Here is a 20,890-nt window from a genome sequence, read left to right on the forward strand (position 1 = left end):
GGATTGCCTGCATAATAAACACAGATTTAGACTTTGTTATAAGCAAATAATCATGTTACTGTTTAATTGTGTTTCTAAGATTCTAAATATTAAGACGTTGACATGTGAAGAAATAAATGTACAGATTGAGAGTGCCACGTCTTGGTTGGGATGCCAGAAGAAATGGCTTTTTGATTCTCTGACTGGGTTTACATCTGTGCAGCATGAAGGAAAGACTCTATAGAATAATGAATTAGTTCAGCTATAAACGTCCTACTGGCTTAAATGCTAGCAAAGTCATTTGTCACCATCATCACTGCCACTAGCACTCCTGCTACCACCAACCCACATGATGTACCAGCTCGACATGCCTTATTGGAGAGAGGTAGTTGATTCTTTTGATGTAATAGAGAATAGTAGTAATAATGGCTACTGAATGAGTTTTCTCCCTACTATAATCTCTTGTCTACACACCAACAACTGCTAGAGAAGCATCTCATGGTTGACATATTTTGAGAGCAATACAATTTTTAACATTAGCACTTTAATAATGTTGTATAAATTCTTTTGCATGCAGAGGCCCAATTAAACCTCACAAAGTCATCACATATTAGATGTTATTTGCAGTTTTCAAGATCAGGTAAAGCCACTGTGGCCTAGGAAGAGAATATTGCTCAAGAATGAAAGGCTGACAAGCCCCAGAAGCAGAAATGTGCCCAGATCGCTCCATATTCCAAGCCCTTTTGTCTTCAAAACCAAAGCTCTTTCCATTGCTCACGTACGCCTTGTGTCAAAATGCACTGACCAGTCTTAAGAATCACAACTGTATAGGTGCTGAGAATTGACGGGACACCTTGTCTCTGGTTTACACACTCAGTAAGAAGCAAGTGGGCAAGAAAGCTTTATTTTGTTTTTAATTAACGAGTAATAATTGTATATATTTATGGGGTACAAGGTAAGGTTCTAATACATTGTACAAAGGTCAAATTAGGCTAAGTAGCATATCCATCACCTCAGATATTTATCACTTCTTTAAAATCTTTTTGTTCAGGCAGTCCCTGTGGCTCAAAGGATTAGGGCACTGGCCCCATATGCCAGAGGTGGTAGGTTCAAACCCAGCCCAGGCCAAAAACTGCAAAAAAAATAAAATAAAATCTTTTCGTTCAACTATTTGAAATATCAATGCCTTATTATTAACTATAGGCACTGGACCCTGTATGAGAACACCGGTGCTTCTTCCTCCTAACTCCAGCTCTGCACCTGTTTGACTTCTCCACTTCTCTCCTGTCCACCCCTCCAGTCTCTATTTCTATGAGTTGTTTTGGAATCCATGGATAAGTAAGAACATACAGCATTTGTCTCTCTGCACCTGGCTTATCTCACGTAAAGTAACTTCCTCTGGGTTTATCGACATCCCATGTTTTAGGCTGAATACTGTTCCACTGTGTGTATCTCCCATGTTTCTTAATCCAGCCGTCCACTGATGGTACTTAGGTTGTTTCAGTTCAATGTCTTGACCGTTGTGAACAGTGCTGTGGAGTTTGGGGTGTACAGGTATCTTTGACATACTGATTTCAATTCCTATGGGTGTATACCCAGAAGTTGGACTGCTGAATTGCATGGTAATTCTGGTTTTTAGATTTTATGATATGTTTTAAAGCACCACTGAAGTCTTTTCTTTAGATGCAAAATAGTTGGATTTCAAAACGACTAAGTTAGATCCTAATCTGGTAGTCATGGTCAGCTGGTCCTTGTTGCTCCCTCCATCAAGCTTACGTACCTCCTCCTAACTTGTAGGAAGAAACTGCAACTATAATTTTTTGCCAGTAATCTAAATCAAAATACGTATTATGCTGCTTAGACAAAATGCTTTTTACTTTCACAAAGCTGGCATTTTTGTTTTGTTTCAGAGATGGTGAATTGTGTTTGAGTCGATCACTTGTCAATAGTTCTGATAAAATCATTCGGAAGGCTGGCTCCTCAATCTTCCAGCACAACGTGGGTTGGAAAATTAATTCCTCCTTGGTCTTGGAGATAAGGTGAGTTTTTAAAATATGGCATAATAAATTTCACATTATGTTCTTAAATGTGTTGGGCTTGACAAACTTATGTTGAACACTTGATTTATCGTGTAAGTCTGAATATGTTAATAAGAGTGAACCAGCTCTGTTTAACATTGTTCAATGAAGAAGGTGAAGCCGTAAAACTCAAGTCGTTTTGAAGTCAGAAATTTAAGGATGAATGTATGAATTTTGAATACATTGTTTTTATGTTATGGAATAAAATATTCAACAGGGCACTAATATCTAATATACTTTACTAAATTACTCAGGATTAATATATATTTTGAGAATTATTTTAATTTCTTCCCTTTTGAGTCTTAGTCTTCATTTTTGTCTTATATTTCCTCAATTAGATAAAAATAGAGTCTATTCAAATTCTATATTGCTGATAATTACAAATAAATTTTTCTTATTCTGTGAATGGGTATGTCCACATGAGCTCATGTAAAAAGAACAGGTTAAAACTGGAAAATATATTTTCAGGATTACCAGCTTATTCTTTATAAATGTAGCTGTTTTATCTGAAACAAACCTTGAAATCAAATGCACAGTCCACATAATCCATGCTATCATTTTCTTCTTTTATAATCCTGCTGAGAAGAAAGTTAAAGTCTTATCTTTGCAATTATGGAGAAAAAGACACATTTTTATTTTTCTCAATATTTATTTTCCATTGGAATTTTGATGTATTTGAATTAGATCATTTTCAGTAAATCAGAACTCTTTTAAAAAGTTTGAGAGAACACATCCTTTACATATGCAATCACTGTATTTTTCTTGTACTGGGAAAATGGGAACAATTTAATGACTGAATATTAGATGCAAGTTTTGTAGAAATAGCTTGCTGTTAAGACATAAAGGGCTGATTCATTTGTGTGGGTTTCTACACACTCACTTTTTGAATTAACCCTGCACATAATGTATATCATAAGCCGTGTGCGGGGAGAGTCTGTTGCGTTCATCTTTAGTGTAATGACAGATGCCTTGCAGCAAAGGGCTCACTGCATGCTGAAACTTACTTGAAAAAATTCCTGGGAATGTAAAAGAGACAAGTGTCCGGAACATGCAGGCCTGGCTGGACTACCTAGAATCAGACCATGACAATGTTAACTGCTGTAATTTGGGCCGCCCATACTTCTGGGGCTGGGCTCACTGTATTTGTGGGCCCAGCACAAGAACAGGGGATAAGGAGAGTCTGATGACAGAGTCCATCAACGGGTGTCTTTTGGGTAGAATATGACCAGTGGCAAGATGTGCCCCAACTAGACAGAAAGCCAATACTAAAAATCAGGAGATTCCTTACTAAAAAGTACAATTTTCATAAACTCTTGAGGAATTGAAAGAGTGACACATCTGGATCTTTTTTCCTCCTGAGTATTAGTTGGGTGAACCAGACAGAGCTATGATCTCTCCAGTTTGACATTTTTACACCTGGAGCCCCCTGTTTTGTGATACCCACGTTTCCTATCCCCAAGCTAACACTGAACCCAGAGGTGAGATAATCAGGAGGAAGGAACTACCAGATATATAATAATATGAACTCATAAACACCAATACAGGGTGGGTAAAACAGAGAAGGGGTTTATATGTCTCGTGTGCAGACTGGAGAGAGAGAAATGTGGTAAGTATTTGATTTATAAACAGAAAAAAGAGCTTTCAAATGGGGTGGCATAGCAAGAAGAGAGGCAAATACGTGAGGCTACACAGGCCGGATAAAGGGAAGTGATGGAAGTAAGATATTTTAGTAGCTTAATTGCTACATGTAGCCATGCTGAATAATAGGTCAGGAACAGACAAATCTAATAAGTAAATTGAGTAACTCACCCTCATTTAATTAAAGTATTTGGCTATGCCTTCATTATATCTATGCAAAATTGAATAGGATAGCTATCCAAGAGGCTACAGATAAAATTTTGGCATTAAGATTTTCAAACTATGAGTGATAGACATCGGAATTGACCCAAGAATTCATTATTGCTACTTTTCCAGTCAATAAAGGGCTGTATTCACATCTCTGAGGGCGGTCTATTTCCAGCTGTAACAGCTGATAACGCATCTTTGAGGGCAGTCTACTCCCCATTGTAACAGCTGAGGACAGGAATGTTCTGCTAGTGCTGTTCTTATTTGGTTTTCCTTAGAGACAAAGATGTAAACAATAACCAGTGAACAAGTATTGAATAATAATAATAGATGCAAAGTTGTCATTTCCTTCCAAGGAAAGAATAATTTGTAAAACTATTATTGCCTAATGTATAGTTTATAAAATGTATAATTGCCTATAGCAGAAATGGCTAGTATTAATCAATTTGACACCTGTAATAAAAAGTTTAGAATACGAGAATGTCTGATTGCTGGCTTAGTTTTTGAAAGTATGCTTTTTTTTTTTTTTTTGGTCATACTGAAAGCCAGTCATGGTGTATTTGGAATTATTGCTTTTCTTTGTTTTCTCTCACCTTTCCAGCATTAAGAAGTCTCATATCACTCTGTGTCTGTGAGTGGGTGTGGGCATATTTTGAAAGTACTTTCAAAATTCTACTTTGAAGTTTTCAGATGTTAAAAAAGATCATTTGTGATCTTAAATAATTGAACTATACTTAGAAATCTTTCTCATTTTAAAATGATATGAAACTCACAATGTTCTTATGATATTCCTAATAAATTATGTTTACATTAAATTTTGAAAGTTAGTGAAGACATGTTGAAGATATATATGTATTTACATTTTTTAATTAGTAGACATGGTTTTTTCTCCTCACTAATTCCTTAAGCCCCCGTATGCCTTCCTTTACTTTCCCAAGCACACAAAAAATTGGTTCATATATGTTCATCCAACCGTTGTTCCTCTGTGGAGTTGTCTAGAGAAAGTGGGCCAGGTATTACTTCATTGTATTTTGAAGATTCATCAAAATTTAGGGAGTTTAGGCATTCTACACCTAACTTAGCACTTAGAATAATTAGCTTAAAGCCTTAATTTTACTGGAAATAGTTGGTGCTCTATAATTGTAAGCTAAGGAATGACACACTCAGTGTGCATTAGATGTGACTAAATCTGTAAACATTGCGCTGAGGGATCACTTGGGCAGGTCCAATACTTACAACTTAACTTTTTCTTTTTTTCCATACTTAAGTTATCTTCATTTCTCTGTTGACTGGAAACCCAGAGAATCTCAAACACCAAGTACAGATGTATAGAAATTACAGGTTCATTCCTCACTGGAATGGCTTAATCACATCATATTTAGAAAAAAATATTTTCAACTTTTAGTATCATCACGTATCAAAGTTTCTAAACAGATAAGACCGACATGTTAACTAAACACAATTTCAAATGTATAGATGCCTATCTTTCAAAAAGAATGTGACATTTCATTCCTATATCTGCTTTTAAAAAGATCCACATACAATTCATACACAGTTTCTACTTACTTCAATCAATAACTAACTAATCTTGGATCACAAACTTTGTTAGTGGAGGAGTTGAGACTCAAACCCAAGTCTGTCTGACTGTAGAACCAGAGTCTTATTATGATACAAATTTCTTGGAAGAGTTTTCTTTTTGCTTACAGAGGGAATCAAGTTACAAAAAGTATAGTTTAATACTCAAAAGCATGTCATCAAATGCGTCTTTAAGGAGGGCATGATTTTGTTTTGCTCTAAAACATTAGGTATTAGTCATCTAATATTGCCAATTTCTGGGCCAGATATAAATGGCAGGTCTGAGGTGTGAGTTAAAGAAAAATTTTTCTTTAAGTATTTTGGGGGCAATCATGCCTTTTCCTTTGGTTGTATTTGTTTAGGCTTTTATTTTGATACTAAAATAGTGTTCCTGTAACAGCAAGGAGTCTAAGTTCACAAGTCCTCAACAAGCTACAGGTTTTTTTAGACATTTGAGATAAGTTCCCCTTACATGTATAATGTTTTCACACAAAAATTATTTGTTATCTCTGCTTTTTTGTGTTAGAAGCAGGGTCTAGCTTTGCAGTACAGGATGGACTATGAGTAGCGAGGTCTACAGACACGGGCCTCCACCACTGGCTAATTTTTAAAAAGATAGAAATTAGGGACGGGTGCTGGGAAGTGGTTCTCACTGTGTTGCCCAGGCTGGGCTTAAGTCCTGGCCCCAAGTGATCCTTCTGCCTCAGCTTCCCACAGTGTTGGGATTTCAGGCATGAAACATCATGATTGACCCTTTCTGTCTTTTGTAGGCTTCTTGAAACATGTGACATTTCTTAACTTTTTTCCTTTTATTGAACTGTGTCAGAACCAGTTGAATTGATACAGTGACCCCTCCCCCAAAGACACTGAAGTTGCTGCTTGAAGTTTATAAAAACTGACCTGTCATATTCGTATCCCAACCAGACTTGCTTCTCAGCCTGTGATGCCTTCTAACTCTAAGACGTGCCACATGGCACTTTCTGACAGAGTTAACAATCACATTTAGGATACATTTTTGTTGTCCACTGATGTTTGTTGCTGAAAAAATCCTACAGAGAAACACAGGGGCCCTGCGGGTGGGTCAGCAGTTTTTGACATTTCACAAGTGATAATGGTGTTCAGCAAATTAACTCTCCGAGACTGTACCCTTGCTATTTTAAGTAATGGCTGATGGTAAAAGGAAGCTGTAGCTGAAAATTCAGTTAAAAGTTTCTGTATCGAGTTGATTTTTGTCAGTTGAACAGTCTAAACCAAAATTTCAGTTTAAGCCAATAGTACCTACAAAAATTTGTTTTTATGACTAAGATTTTTAGTCTCCTTGAAAGTGAAACCTATTTTCAGATTCTTTCAGTTACCTTTAACATTACAACAGTTGCTGAATTTAGGTGTTTTCTTATCTAATGAGGTTTCAAAAGTCGCATTTGCGTCACAGAATGTCAGTTAAAGACCCATGAAGGGTTTCTTATTCTTTTAAGTCATGTATAGAAAACACAGCCACCTCCTTGAACATCTGGTGATTACTTGACCACATATTAGGAAAATTTTTGTTTAACCTGTTATCAAACAAAAATAAACTCATGCCAATGATCTTCTGAGGGAAAGCATATATATTTTTCTTGCTGATAAAGTGTAGTTTCAGTTCAACATATGCATAAAAGATTTAGAAACTGCTTCTCGGCCTTTTGGCTAAGATCAAGGGTAGCATAAAAGATGTGATGCTATCAGCAACGTTGAGCTTATTATTTTCAAACACCAGCTTTATTTTGTTTTACATATTTACTGTGTAAACAACAACTAAACTTAGCAATTCCACAGTTTTTCATATTCCATTACATCTATAATCCAAAAAATGTTTTCAACCTGCTGGAGGGGGAGAGGGCTATAAACATGGGACATTTTCCTACCGTTTCCAGAAGTATGAAGCCTTCACATCTCAGAATTATTCACTCCCAGTCATATCGTCAGTCTTACCTCCATCAGGAATCTTATCTCAGATAATTTCCCGTGAATAGATGTAATCCCCCAAAAAGAAACTAAACATTTGTGTCTGTGTAAGCAAAGAAAGCACACTGGGGTCACTCAAGCCTTCCTCTTTTTCCTTTTTCAGTTTAAAAGAGCAGATTCTACACTAACGATTGTTCTCAGCTTCACCTCAGAACCTTTTGGGGGGGTGTTATTAATGTACCAGTTACTTTATGGAAGTTGGTACCTTTTATTATTTTGAATATCACTTTTATTATTTTTTACTGTTTCATTTAATAAATTGTTGCTGAACCTGTAATGTGACTTTGGAAGAACTCCTAATAATGCCCATCTGTTTTAAAGTATTTTTGCTACTAACTTTCTATGCCACAAAAGGTGCTGTGATTGGAATGTCCCTTTTGCTATTAGTTGACAGGCATATAAGCGTCACCTTTCTGGACCAAGCAAAAGGGATTTTTCACTTCGGGTAGTTCAGGCTGGAGAAGCTTCTAACCTGTCCACTCCCAGCTACCGAACATGCCACTAATCACGGGTACATCTCTTCAAATCTATCTATCGCAACCCATTTAAATTGCAGTCAAGAAGTGACAGCACCGTCTACTTTGATGATTCAACCACATCCGTGCAGTCTCTCTATGTTCAAGCCAGACTTGCCGTTTTTCACAGGAAATGAGAATTTTTTGTTGAAATGCAGGTGTCAGGCTAACTTAAACTTCCCTACACAAATAAATGATAGTTTATGAGCAGCACAAATTTATGTGCTTTGCCACTTTTGTTGCTAGTTGTTAACTTTTGTGAAGAATCACTGTGTGCTTGACATAATTAACGTTCCCTTTTCTGGAACTCATAAGTCCTACAGTTAATGAACTCAACTACATTTCTTTTTTCATATAACCTATAATTTGTTTAAAAATTGCTATCGTGTCTTAGAGTATAAAATTTCTAACAATTTTTGGATTTAATTTGCAGGGAATTTTTTTACAAGTTTTCCTATATAAAATTCTGTTCCATATGAACTTGATATTCAGCATATTTGAGAAGAAAATCAGAAAATATTATTTTTTCAGAGAGCCAGTGGCCATATCTCTTGTGCATAGAATCGGATCAAAGTTTTCAATCACTTGCTTTCCTAGTTAGGTCACACATTATCCTGTAAACTATTCAGAGCCTACAAAAGTTGGGAGAGAGAGAAGAAAAAGGACTAGTGAGTTAGTGTCCATCCGTCCCTGCTCATCACACTCCCACTTTTAAGTCTGGGTTTCAGAATTGCTCTTATGATGGAGTCAAGGGGTGAGGCCCGATTTTGTGTTTAGTAGTAAAACTTACCAATTATGAAGATTAAACAGTAGCACTAGAAGACAAATAGTTCTGTCATGTACTATGTGTCATAATGATGAAGTAATGGCACTGGTTTTGTTGCTTTGCTAATACAAACTAGAAGTAAGAGCTCTCTGGTCAGCAGCACCCAGCTCCAGCCACCAGCGGAGCTTTCTCAGGCGGCTTCTTGCTGGTGCATGTCTGGCAGCCTGAGGATCAAACAACCTCAGACTTTTGTGAGGCCTGATGCATAATTTGTTTACATTCTGTCAAAAATTAACTACACTCCTGGGATATTTCCTTGTGTAAATAACCACATCCAGAGATTTCTTCTGAACACAGATCTTAAGAGTTCTGACCCCCGTCTGATTATTCTGCTCTATCCCCCCTCCCCACTTACCTCAATTTAATGGTTGCTACTGTTAAGTCCTATGAACTTACAGACTTGTGAGGGAAAGTGACATCCCACTTGTTGCTGGTGTGGCTCCAACTTGTAGCCTCATCTTTTGTGAGTTGGGGTACAGAAATTTTGAGAGGTCCCAGACGCTAGACTCTTGTTTAGATGACAAGCCATGGCGAGGTCACCTTCCCGTCCACCTTGGCTGGGCAGTGGCCATCAGGACTCGATTCACCTCTGTTAGTGCCTTCATAACAGAAGAAACCGACATAAACTAACACACAGACGCTTTTCAACCATTCCACCAAAAGCTACACACTTACTGGATATACAACAAGACTTCAAAGTTAGTGCAGATGGCAGCTTTATCGTGTGCTCTCAGTATTTTATTTTTGTAGACAGGGTCTCTTTCTGAGATGGAGGACAGATGGCAGTGCCCTCATCATAGCTCAGTGCGACCTCAAACCATCCTCCCACCTCAGCCTCCCAGGCATGTTGGACTGGGAGTGTGCACCATGACCCACAGCTGAGTTTTCCACTTGGGGGTAGAGGGCAGGACTCTCTATGGTGCCCATGTTTGTCTGGGACTCCTGACCTCAAGCTGTCTTCTTGCCTGGTGTCCCAAACTGCCAGGATGACATGTGGCAGTGGGAGTCACTGTGCCTAGGAGGTGCTTTTCATGACACACGGAGGGTCAGGTCCCCAGATTTCCAGGCAGCTGTTTTTACTTTCTCCTCCATCATCTAACTGCTTAACACCTGCTTATACCTCAGGTTTATGTGACATCGCACATGTGTTATTGACGTGTCTATTAGGTATGAGATAGGCTAAGCTTCCACCAAAAAAGGAAACCTTAAATACAGTCACCAAAATGTTGGAGGTTTATTTCTTTCTCACATAAGATCTCAGGTTCCACTCCTGTCCCATTTACAAAACCTCATCAGCATGACCAAGTCTAGCCGTGCTGGGGTTCAGAAACTTCCAAATACTCTAGTGGAGTATCCATGTGACCAATAAAACTTAGACGGTTTAAATAATGGAAGGAAGAAATAAAGAAAGGGAATTAAGGAACAATTCAGTAATCCTGCCATACACAGCCCAATGTTCTGTATATTAATTTTTTCCTCTGATGTACCCATATTAACTCCTGGACTCTTGACCATGGCAGAAAACTTTCATACAAATTTAGTACAATTGTCTTAATTCATCTTCAAATTATTATAATAATGCACATTATGTAGATATGTTTATTGGGGAGTTCAATCTTTTTAACAGCATTCACTATGGTATAATTTAAAATAATTTCAAGCACTTTCAATCCACCTTAAGTAGCCAGTATTTAAACAAAATATATGACTACAAAAAACTGAATCCATCAGAGTCAGTGGTTATGCAAAGTCTGGTGGTTGCAACTATATTTTATTTAATAAACTAATTTTTCTATATACTCTGAAAATTGAAGTGTTTGTGTCACTCTACAAAGGATATATATGCCTTCTCTATTTACAAAATCATTAAGAAACTCTGCAAATGATTTTTTAAGATAATTCCTTTTCTATAGAAATGGTTTAACTCACAAGTTCAATTACCACCAGACGATTAAAGATTAGTAGTTTTCTAATCTCATCTGTCTCTATATCTCATCATCTGTCACTTTGTAAATGACATCATCAGTTCTTGGCTATTCTGCCCTTGATGTAAATCTCCGCTTGCATTTCAATATAGGAAGAACATACTTCGATTCTTAGATGCAGAAAGAGATGTCTCGGTGGTCAAGAGCAGCTTCAAGCCTGGCGATGTCATCCACTACGTGCTGGACCGGCGCCGGACACTGAACATCTCTCACAACCTGCACAGGCTCCTGCCCGAGGTCTCACCCATGAAAAATCGCAGGTTCAAGACCTGCGCGGTTGTGGGGAACTCAGGCATCCTTCTCGACAGCGAATGTGGAAAGGAGATTGACAGTCACAATTTTGTAATAAGGTGAGAGCTTTGTCTTTGTTCCTAGAGATTGTAATTTCTTTGAAGATGTTTTTCTTAGGGGTAGAGAACTGACAGAAATGTTTTAAAGTTAAATTAAGCTTATATGAAGTACATTAACTGTTCAAACAAACATTTGTCTATGATGTTCTTTTCTTTGTGGTATTAAAATTTGCATTTCACCTGGAATACAAAATTATAATTATTTTGTTACGGAAAGAAAAGTGGTCTCCTCGTAACAATGGGATTCACCACAGTTTATTGGGGTGGGAGGAGACGAGTGACAATTTTATTACACTTAATATTCACACAGAAGATACTTTTCGTATTTGTTAGTTTTGCGTGACCTGCTTTGTTCTGTAAGGATTAGGAACAGTCCTACTGTCTTGTGCTGTAGTGGGTGTGAATTAACTCTACTTTGTTCTGGATCATTATTTACACATTCTAAGAGTATTGTTTAGCAAGTTTATATTTGTATCTTGGGCCAAATCTCTTCATTATTCTTCCAATGGTGGTGTGTTTGTATGTAAGTGCGCGTCCGTGCTTATTTTCTCACATAACCGAACATGCCTGTTTGATTTGCATTTATGGTGAAAAGACAGCTGAGGAATTATGAGTTTGGTAAACTTTTGTTAACTAGAAAAAGAAAACTCAGCAGTAGAAAAGGATTTGTGATCACATCATTGATCTTATTGGTTTTCATTCTTCATTATCTTATCTGTACATTTTGGGGATTTTCTTAGTTCCTTATAACAATTTGCTGAATGACTGAAACAGGACTATTGAAATATGAAGTAGTACAATTTAAAAGACAGACAGGAAGGCCGAGTGCAGAGGCTCAATCTCTAATCCCAGCACTCTGGGAGGCAGAGGCAGGAGAACCCCTTGAGCTCAAGAATTCAAGACCAGCCTGAGCAAGAGTAAGATCTCATCTCCACTAAAAATAGAAAACATCCAGAGGTTGTGGCAGGAGCTTGGAGCTCCAGCTTCTCAGGAGGCTTAGCCAGGAAGATTGCTTGAACCCAGGAGTTTGAGGTTGGCTGACAGCCCAGCACTCCAGTCAGGTGACAGAGTAAGACTCAGTCTCAAAAAAAAAAAAAAGAAAGAAAAGATAGGAAAGTATGCTGAGTGGACAAGTTGAGAAATACTGGAAACCTAAAATCCCTTGAAGATAGGGTGGAATGCATTCTTTTTGAAATAGGTCTTAAAAATAAAGATGATTAATTATACGGTATTCATTATAATTAGGCAAATACTTTTTATAAAACAGTAATAGCATGAAAAATAACGCTCAAACAATACCAGAGGAGCCTAATCCATAATTGGGAAGGTCCTTGGGGACACGACACCTCACGGCCGTCATTCTCAGCTGGGTGGGGGATCAGAGGTTGATTCGTCATCAATTGAGCATATAGAAATCTGAACTTCAAAACTGATGGGACCTGGAGAAAAGCCTTGTAAACATGTAGATAAACAAGAACATTGGGAACAGACGGGAGGCAAGTATATTTGATGAGGAAATGGCGATGACATGAGGAGCTTCAGCTGCCAGGTCCTGTGAAGGGCAGAAGTGAGAGATGAGGCTTCTGGAATTTCTGACATGGTCCCGGTCACAGGGCAGGTAAATGGAGAAGTAAGATTTCAAGGCGTGATCAAAATCGTTGCAACGTAAAGAAACATATTTTAAAAGTGACTAATACTGGAGGAAACGGGTCCCAGCGTGACCAACCTCTTTATTCTGGAGCCTGACTGAGCAGGACCGTCAGCGGGGCCTCTGGCTGAGGCGAGGATGCCGTGCGTGTGGGCAGCGACAGGCCTGGTGACCGCAGCGTCCTGACTCTGTGTCAGCTCATTGACCCTGCGGCCTGCCCTCTCTCTGGCTTTGCTACCCTAATTCCTGCTGAAGTTCTGACCCCTAGCCCTTTGCGTTCCTCCAGTCCCCACACTGCTGAGTCCTGGTCCTGTGCTGTCATTTCTCCCGTTAGGGCCCTACCCCCGTCTGTCTCAGGAGCGGTGTTCATCTTTCTTTGGTTTTACAGCCTCTGGTTTTCACTTCTCCCGCACTCCCCCTCTAACTGTGTCTGTCACTTTCTCTCTCTCATCTGTGATTCACATTGGCCAGCCTGTTGGTTTTCAGATTCCTGACCCCCAGACCACCTGTGAATGAGATTTTGATTTGACAAAGTCACACGGAGCATGTCCCTTATTCTAAAATTAAAGACCATTTTCCCCTTCACTGGCTAAGTAGCCTCAGTAAGGTCCCTACCTGCAGCATCACTCATGGTTCTGTGACAGATTTTGGGCACTCAGCTGGCAGCTGAGCTACTCCCGGCGTTCCTCCTGCAGAGGATCGAGGCTCCCGGGACTTGACTAATGCCTGCAGCTTCTTCCTTCTTGTTGTGGCTTAGCCACCCACATTCATGCCTATGCTGTAGACTTAAAGCCCTAACCTGCCTCACTCCAACCTTGGAATGTTCTTTAAATATTCCTATGGCAACCCAACTCCAGTGATCTCCAGTAAACTGGCTCATCTGTTTTTACTCCGTACTCTGTGGGGCCTAGGTCCTTAGTTTACCATTCTGATACCTGTCAGGCAGATGGGAGGTGTGTTGGGGGTTTTGACCAGCTCAGGTGTAAGGTGTGAGCAGTGCAGGGGGAGGGACAGCTTTGCCACTTCCACAGTGGAGGCCTCCTCAAGTCCACAGCTATTGGGACCTCGCAGTGCGTGTTTACGGGAGCTTCATGAGTGCACTATCTACACAGCCATACTTTACAATGTAGAGGTTTTTGTTTGTTTGTTTGTTTGGGTTTTTTTTTTGTTTGTTTGTTTGTTTTTTGGCCTGGATAACTAACAACATTAAGTAGTGTGGAAAAAAACCCTTGAAAACTTTGAGAAAATATTTGAAATTGTTGACCAGTTAGTATCTTTTCTTTCTGGTAGTTTTCAGGTAACTGCTGTTTTCTGAAAAAGAACGGTCTCAGAGGAACTAAAATGGGAATTATTGTATAAGAATGTGTGCCACAGAAAACGCTGATAATCTCAGCTCAATGCATATTTATTTCTATAGCTTTTAGTACAAAAGTACTTCTACAATTCAATCAGAGCTTTAAAAAGTTACAACTAGTTTTTCTGGACTTCAGACTGCATGTATATGGCTATGAATCTATGTGTATATTCATAAGTGTATATCAATATATGTGTATATATGTGGTTATGAATATCATTGTGTATTTTTCATATGCACCATAAATACAAATCCTACTACCTTCTAGAGCCAACTATTGTTGGTGACATTCCTACTTGAGTGCTGCCTGTGTACGTAAACCAACAGTTAGACTGGAGTAAGAAGCTGTGGCTAAAAAGGCATACGTTTAGGGAGCCGCCACTGAGTTCACGATACTGTATTCAGGGAACCCAGATAACTCAGATAACGATGTTTAATATTATTGGATGCACATATACACCCACAGGCACACACAAATATCTCACTGCATTTTTCATGATTAATATGCATAAGAAAAATTACAAGTTACCATGAAAGTAGCTCGCCTCCTTTCTCTCCTTAGCCTCATACCATTATTCATCAGTAATTGCTGTAGATGTTGCCTTCAAGACAGTTCCCGAACCTCATGATTTCTCCTGACCTCCGCTGCCGCCACCCTGGTCTAAGCCAGTATCATGTCTTGCTGAGAACAAGAGACTACACTGGTTTCTTAACTGGTGACCCAGCCCCACTCTCGCTCCCTCCTTCCAAAGCTAGAGTTTTTCATCATCTCCCAGCAACTTCCTCCCACACTGTGCACAAACACCATCATCTTGCCAGTGACCTCAACTCAGATGATCTGGAACTTTGAGGACAATGTCCTTGCTCACCTTTTCTGTGAAACCCTCTTTCTCACACGCCTTTGAGTGGGTTTGCCCCTCCTTTGGGGGAAGCATTGGGATCTATCCTATATCTCACATCCTCTGCAAAGTCTCCCCTGACTGTCCAAACACCCGCTGCCACCACCGTCACCAGCTGTCACCATCTTCTCACCCTTTGTTTTTGCAACACAAGTTTATTTCTTTATTGTCTGTCTTCCCAACTAGAACACAAGAGGGAAACAGTGTGTGCATTCTTCCATTTGTGGTCTCAGTTGCTAGGAAATGTCTGACTTTTATATATTCTATAAATATGAGCTACGGGCAGGCTGGTAGGCAGGCAGCAAGTAAGAAAGAAGGAAAGACGTGAGGCAAGACCGTTCAGTCCTCCTGCACGCCTCCCCTCATCTAACACTGCATCTTAGCCTTCCTACAACGTCCCTGCTTATCTGAGACGAGAGGGCCATCACAGCCTCTCCGTTAGAACCACGGCCCATCCCCTCATCACTGTCTCGAAGGAGGCAGACCTTTCTGTAGTATGTGAGGAAACCGTCTTACTCTGTTTTACTGAGTAATGGATTATAGATTTGTGACCATGTCTGCACTATAGCCACCATCTCACCAAGTAAAACATACGGCTCTCTGCTTCACCCATCTCTTTGTTCCTATTAGTTTTGTTTTTTTTTTTTAACTTATAGTATTTTAGTGTGTAACTCAGAATTTGTAGAATGTGCCTTATGGAACAATTTGTAAATTTTATCTTTACATAAACTCAGGGCTTTCCTACTTAAAAAGGTATTGAAGGGCAGAGGCTACCAGGCATGCGAACACCTGGAATTGTTTTGTAACTAGTTTTTGTTCTAACCGATCATCATCTCTACTATATTATTCCTTTAAAGACATTGCATTTTTAAAGATGATAATAAAATTGAGGAGAAATCTATTGGGTTCCATAAATTAAAAATTTTATGAGCTTAACTTTGAAGAAGAGTTTATAAAGCTTTCTCTACAAACTTGCGATATAAAAGTTAGATCTTTTCAGCTAAAGACTGTCATAACTACGGCTTGAGCAACTCAGCCCTAGAGTTGCTCAGGACTAGAACTCTCGTTCTATTTTACATGTTTCGATTCTTTTAAATATCATTTGATAAGAACTAAATAGTGACTGATCCTGCAGTTTATAACTATATTATTGACTTCCCAAAAAATAAGTTACTTACCAAGAAGTAAGTTATTGACTTACCAAGAAGTAATTATCACTGTAATTATTTTCTTTTTTCCACATTATTATCATTTTCAAAAAAAAGAAAAATAGAGGAAGTCAGAATGTTCCAGGTTAGAGTACGTACCAAAGCTGAGCTCAAGATCTTCTGATCATCCAAGAAAAATATGGGATTTTATAAGAAAAATTTAGAAAGTATCTATTTTTTTGAAAAAAGCGTGCAGAAAAATTATCTTTAATACCCACTTGGAGAATTCATTAGTGTTTCATTTTATCACGATTATTATGGATTTGCGTGATGATCGTTTATTGTGTTCTACAATATTTAATAGGGGACATTCCTGGGATGTTTCTCAATGTGTCAGTATTTAGGGACTAAAACCTGTGTGCCTTTGCTACAGGTAGCAATAGAAAGACACTGACACTTGGTTACTATTGAATTGTTGAAAGTTGTGGCAAAGATCAATTCATATTTAAGAACTACCATTCCAAATGGAAAAAAAAATGAGCCAAAGTAATGCTTGTGAGTAAAAACCTTACAGCTTCCGTAACGCATGTGAATAAAAACCATTGCTTCTTGCCAAGGGGCGTGTGACTGCCTTTCCCTCATTTTATTAATTAGGACACTCCTAAGAAAATATCCTTCAAACTAGTGAGCCAGAAAATGAGCTGCTGTGTCTGGCAACATTAATAATGAACAAAATTCGCCTGGTGCCAAAATTAGCTGCAAGTTAGATCTTTTTAAAAGGCTCCTTAATAGACATGTGAAGCTTCAAGTCAAGGAATTGCATCCTGCATAGTAAGGAGAGAGGAGGAAGCAGAGCTCAGGCCATTCGTTTTTCTTCAAAGACTAAGTTGACTTTATCTCAAAGATGCCAATGTGTAATTGACAGGTAGAAGATAAGTAATTTAGATATAGGGTATTTGAGACAAAAATCTAAGATTAGGTGGCAATAACATTAGTAATAAAAGATTTTTTTTTTTTGAGACAGAGTCTCACGATGTCACGCTTGGTAGAGTGCTGTGGCATCACAGCTCACAGCAACTTCAAACTCTTGAGCTTAAACGATTCTCTTGCCTCAGCCTCTCAAGTAGCTGGAACTACAGGTGTCTGCCATAATGCCTGGATATTTTTGTTGTTGTTGTTGTCATTGTTGTTTAGCAGGCCCAGGGCTGGGTTCAAAGTTGCCAGCCCCGGTACATGTGGCTGGCACCCAATCACTGAACTATAGGCGCCACGCCAAAAGAGATTTCTTTAGATTCAGGTCTGAGTATTCATCCTGTAGATATTTTTATTATTTTTTCTGGTACTATCCTTTCCCCTTTTTATGATATATACCAGGGGTGTCAAAAATGTATTCATATTTTAAGAAATGTTATCTATGTATTATTTTTCGAAGTTGAATTGAATTAAGGTACCAATGGACAGAATGATTTTCACCCAAAAGATAACATTAAACAAATAAATCCTTGTGTCACCATGTGACAGGAAGGACAGTCAAAGAAAATAGTGGCAGCACAGTTGTCATTAACTGAGTGCAAGACCCTTTTGAGGGATAGTGGACACTTGAGAGCATTGTGCAAATGTGACAATGGAGGTGTGAGCACCGGGGCCCTTAAAGGCTGTAGTGGTGCATAGAAGACCCGCTGCACTGGGGACACTTCAGGAATGGCGTGGTGAAACGGCACACACAGAGACACAGGTGGGCGACCCGCTGCACTGGGGGACACTTCAGGAACGGCGTGGTGAAACGGCACACACAGAGACACAGGTGGGCGACCCACTGCACTGGGGACACTTCAGGAATGGCGTGGTGAAACGGCACACACAGAGACACAGGTGGGCGACCCGCTGCACTGGGGGCACTTCAGGAGAAGTTGAAACGGCACACACAGAGACACAGGTTGGCACCTGGGTCTACTTTGCTGAAGCCCTAGTTTGCTGTAATAAGAAGTATCTGGACCCAATAGTGACCACTCTGAGTGCCTCTTATAATTGCAGAAGTCAATTGTGACATGTATTCATCTTTTTTATCAGTATATTTTGAGTATTGCAATTTTAATGAAGTTTCTTTTTCCTTTCTTAAAATGTGTATACATTTTTGGCACCCTCTGTATATTGTTATTTTCAAGATTATATTGTGCTACCTTTTGACCATCTTAGATTTTTAACAACCTTTGTAATAACAATACTAAAAATTATTGATTATTAATAAATACTTCATTGTGGACAAAAGATCTTTGATGACATGTCATCAGCCCGGATGTCCACCTTTCCTCACAGCCCTGGTCATTCTCATGGAATCCTGGCCCAACACCGCCCGGAGGAGCCCTCTTCCCCCAGTGCTTGTGGTCATCTGCTATTTCACATGTACACCCTCCACTCTAGAAGCTCCAGAAGGGTTTTTGCTTTAAAATTCAATCAAACCTACTTCTTTCTTGAAATAATTTCCTAATCAGGCTAACCTGGTCAACATTATTCAACATGGTTTTAATAACTTTTAGAGTATCTCAAATCTCTTGCCTTCCTGTAAGTGTGTTTTGTATGTATCTGAAAAGCTATAGATCTGGATGGCTTGTTGCTTGTTCTATATATAACCTGTGTTTCAAATTTATTTATTTTTTCTCTCTTTTCGTATTAGAAAACAGTTTTGTTGAGGGAGAGGTAAATTATACTTGATCTGCTTGCCTTGCGTAGTAATTAAGTGCTGTGACACATCAAGAATTATATTCACCCAGATATTAGTTCAAGTTGATCTCTAAAAACTAAAGCTTATTTTTAGATGATATCTTTATTCAACATAAATTAGGTTTTGAACTTGACCGCCTTCTTTTTTTGAAAGGGTTTTAGAGAAATAATAGGCTGTCTTCTTCACATTATCATCTGCAAATGGGAGTCTCTTGCTGCCAATAGTTGTCCTCCTGGGAAAGGAGGACAGGGCATCTGAGCAGCACTACTGTCTCTGTTGTACCGTTTTGGAGAATGTTACTTTTGATATCACATGCAACATATTTCATAATAAGCCTGTGAAAAGTGACAGTGTATACATTGGCACCTGTGTACACAGATGTGTTGTCACACATTCTCTGTACTACAAGAGATTACTCTCTCAGAGGCTATTTGTATCATTAATTAATTATTTCTCCTAAGTGATTATTTCCATGTAATATGACACAGAAAGGACCCTGATCAATATCATTACATGATGCTTAAAGTAAAAAACAAAACAAACGTAATGATAAGAACATAAGTTAAAGTGCAATACTGATTCCCCGATGAGGGACTCTATGTTGCACTGATTTGTAAAATCTAAATCTCCTGTTTATAGATGACTGAATAACTGAAAAATAAACCTAAGAGTAAAATTTTTCTTTCCTGACATAAAAGTCTGAAATTGTAATTCAAGTAACAGTATTAAATGCACTGTGACCTTTTTTTTTATACGTGCAGCCCTCAGAATACCTAACACATGGTTCCTTGGTAATCCAATGCCATATTGCTAGGAAGAAAGCTTGGCTCAGTAGGGAAGTAGGGAAATCAATCATCAACTCAGGTTAAACCATTTCACTCTTGCCCTGCAGTTCTCTCTGATAGGGAGGGTCACAATGGGTGACAAAGGACTTGAGATATTAATGATTTTGTCATATAGCTAAAGAGGGGTGGGGTTTGACTAATTTAAGTGGCCTTTGGTGTGTGAGTCAGATCAATCTCCCACCCGCTTGAGAAGGAAAGCAGAGGGGAGCATTAGAGGACGTGGCATCCAGTCCTGCGTGTGAGACCTCCTGTCCCTTCAAGGACGGGAGGAAGTTTGAATGTCCTGGATGCTCTGTCTGCAATCGGGGAAACGGAGGTTTCCTGTGAGATTCCTTCTCACTGGGGTAGGCCCAGACCATGATCTGTACAAAATGCTGTTCTGCTTCATTTCTTAACCAACACCCTGCCCTGCCCTGCCTTGCCCTGCAGGCATTCCTCTCCTGGAGGCCTTCCCACCTAATTGTCTCTTGGTGCACATCTCCCCTTAAAAAATAAGAACAGCAATGGTGATCAATTAAAAGCCATCTACATACATGCAAGTTTTTGAAAGTAAAACTTGCCACTCAGGTGGTCCAGGACTACCTGCAGTAAGATTAGCTGGCACTCGTCTCAGAAGCTGTGCAGGGCCTGCCAAGGTGGAAGGTGCAGTTGACACAGTGCCTGACCTTGGCCCATGTGCATTGAGGAGTGAGGGTCACTGGCCTGCACCGGGGGGTATTGGGGGCTTCCCATCAGGTCTGATTCATTTACCCTAAATCTTTAGAGCCTGGCACCAAGGTTGACAGATTTAGCCCAGATCTTTGGAGTCTAACAAGATTGACATACTCAGCCTGTATCTTTAGAGTCTAACACCAAGATTGACACATTCTGCCTGTATCTTTAGAGTCTAACACCAAGATTGACACATTCTGCCTGTATCTTTAGGGTCTAACACCAAGATTGACACATTCTGCCTGTATCTTTAGGGTCTAACACCATGATTGACACATTCAGTCTGTATCTTTAGGGTCTAACACCATGATTGACACATTCAGTCTGTATCTTTAGGGTCTAACACCATGATTGACACATTCAGCCTGTATCTTTAGGGTCTAACACCATGATTGACACATTCAGC

General features: G+C 39.2%; 1 protein-coding gene across 1 annotated transcript in view; it reads left to right on the forward strand.

Moving 5' to 3' along the window:
* ST8SIA4 (ST8 alpha-N-acetyl-neuraminide alpha-2,8-sialyltransferase 4) overlaps positions 1-20,890 on the forward strand; it is an 87,957-nt gene that overhangs the window by 5,503 nt on the left and 61,564 nt on the right. Inside the window, exons 2-3 of the mRNA XM_003788935.3 lie at positions 1,890-2,018; positions 10,900-11,157. Of these exons, the coding sequence (XP_003788983.1) occupies positions 1,890-2,018; positions 10,900-11,157 (387 nt within the window). The remainder of the gene's footprint in view (positions 1-1,889; positions 2,019-10,899; positions 11,158-20,890) is intronic.

Source organism: Otolemur garnettii, unplaced genomic scaffold (genome assembly GCF_000181295.1).
Source record: "Otolemur garnettii isolate 467f Iridium unplaced genomic scaffold, OtoGar3 scaffold00030, whole genome shotgun sequence".
NCBI classification, from domain to species: Eukaryota; Metazoa; Chordata; class Mammalia; order Primates; family Galagidae; genus Otolemur; species Otolemur garnettii.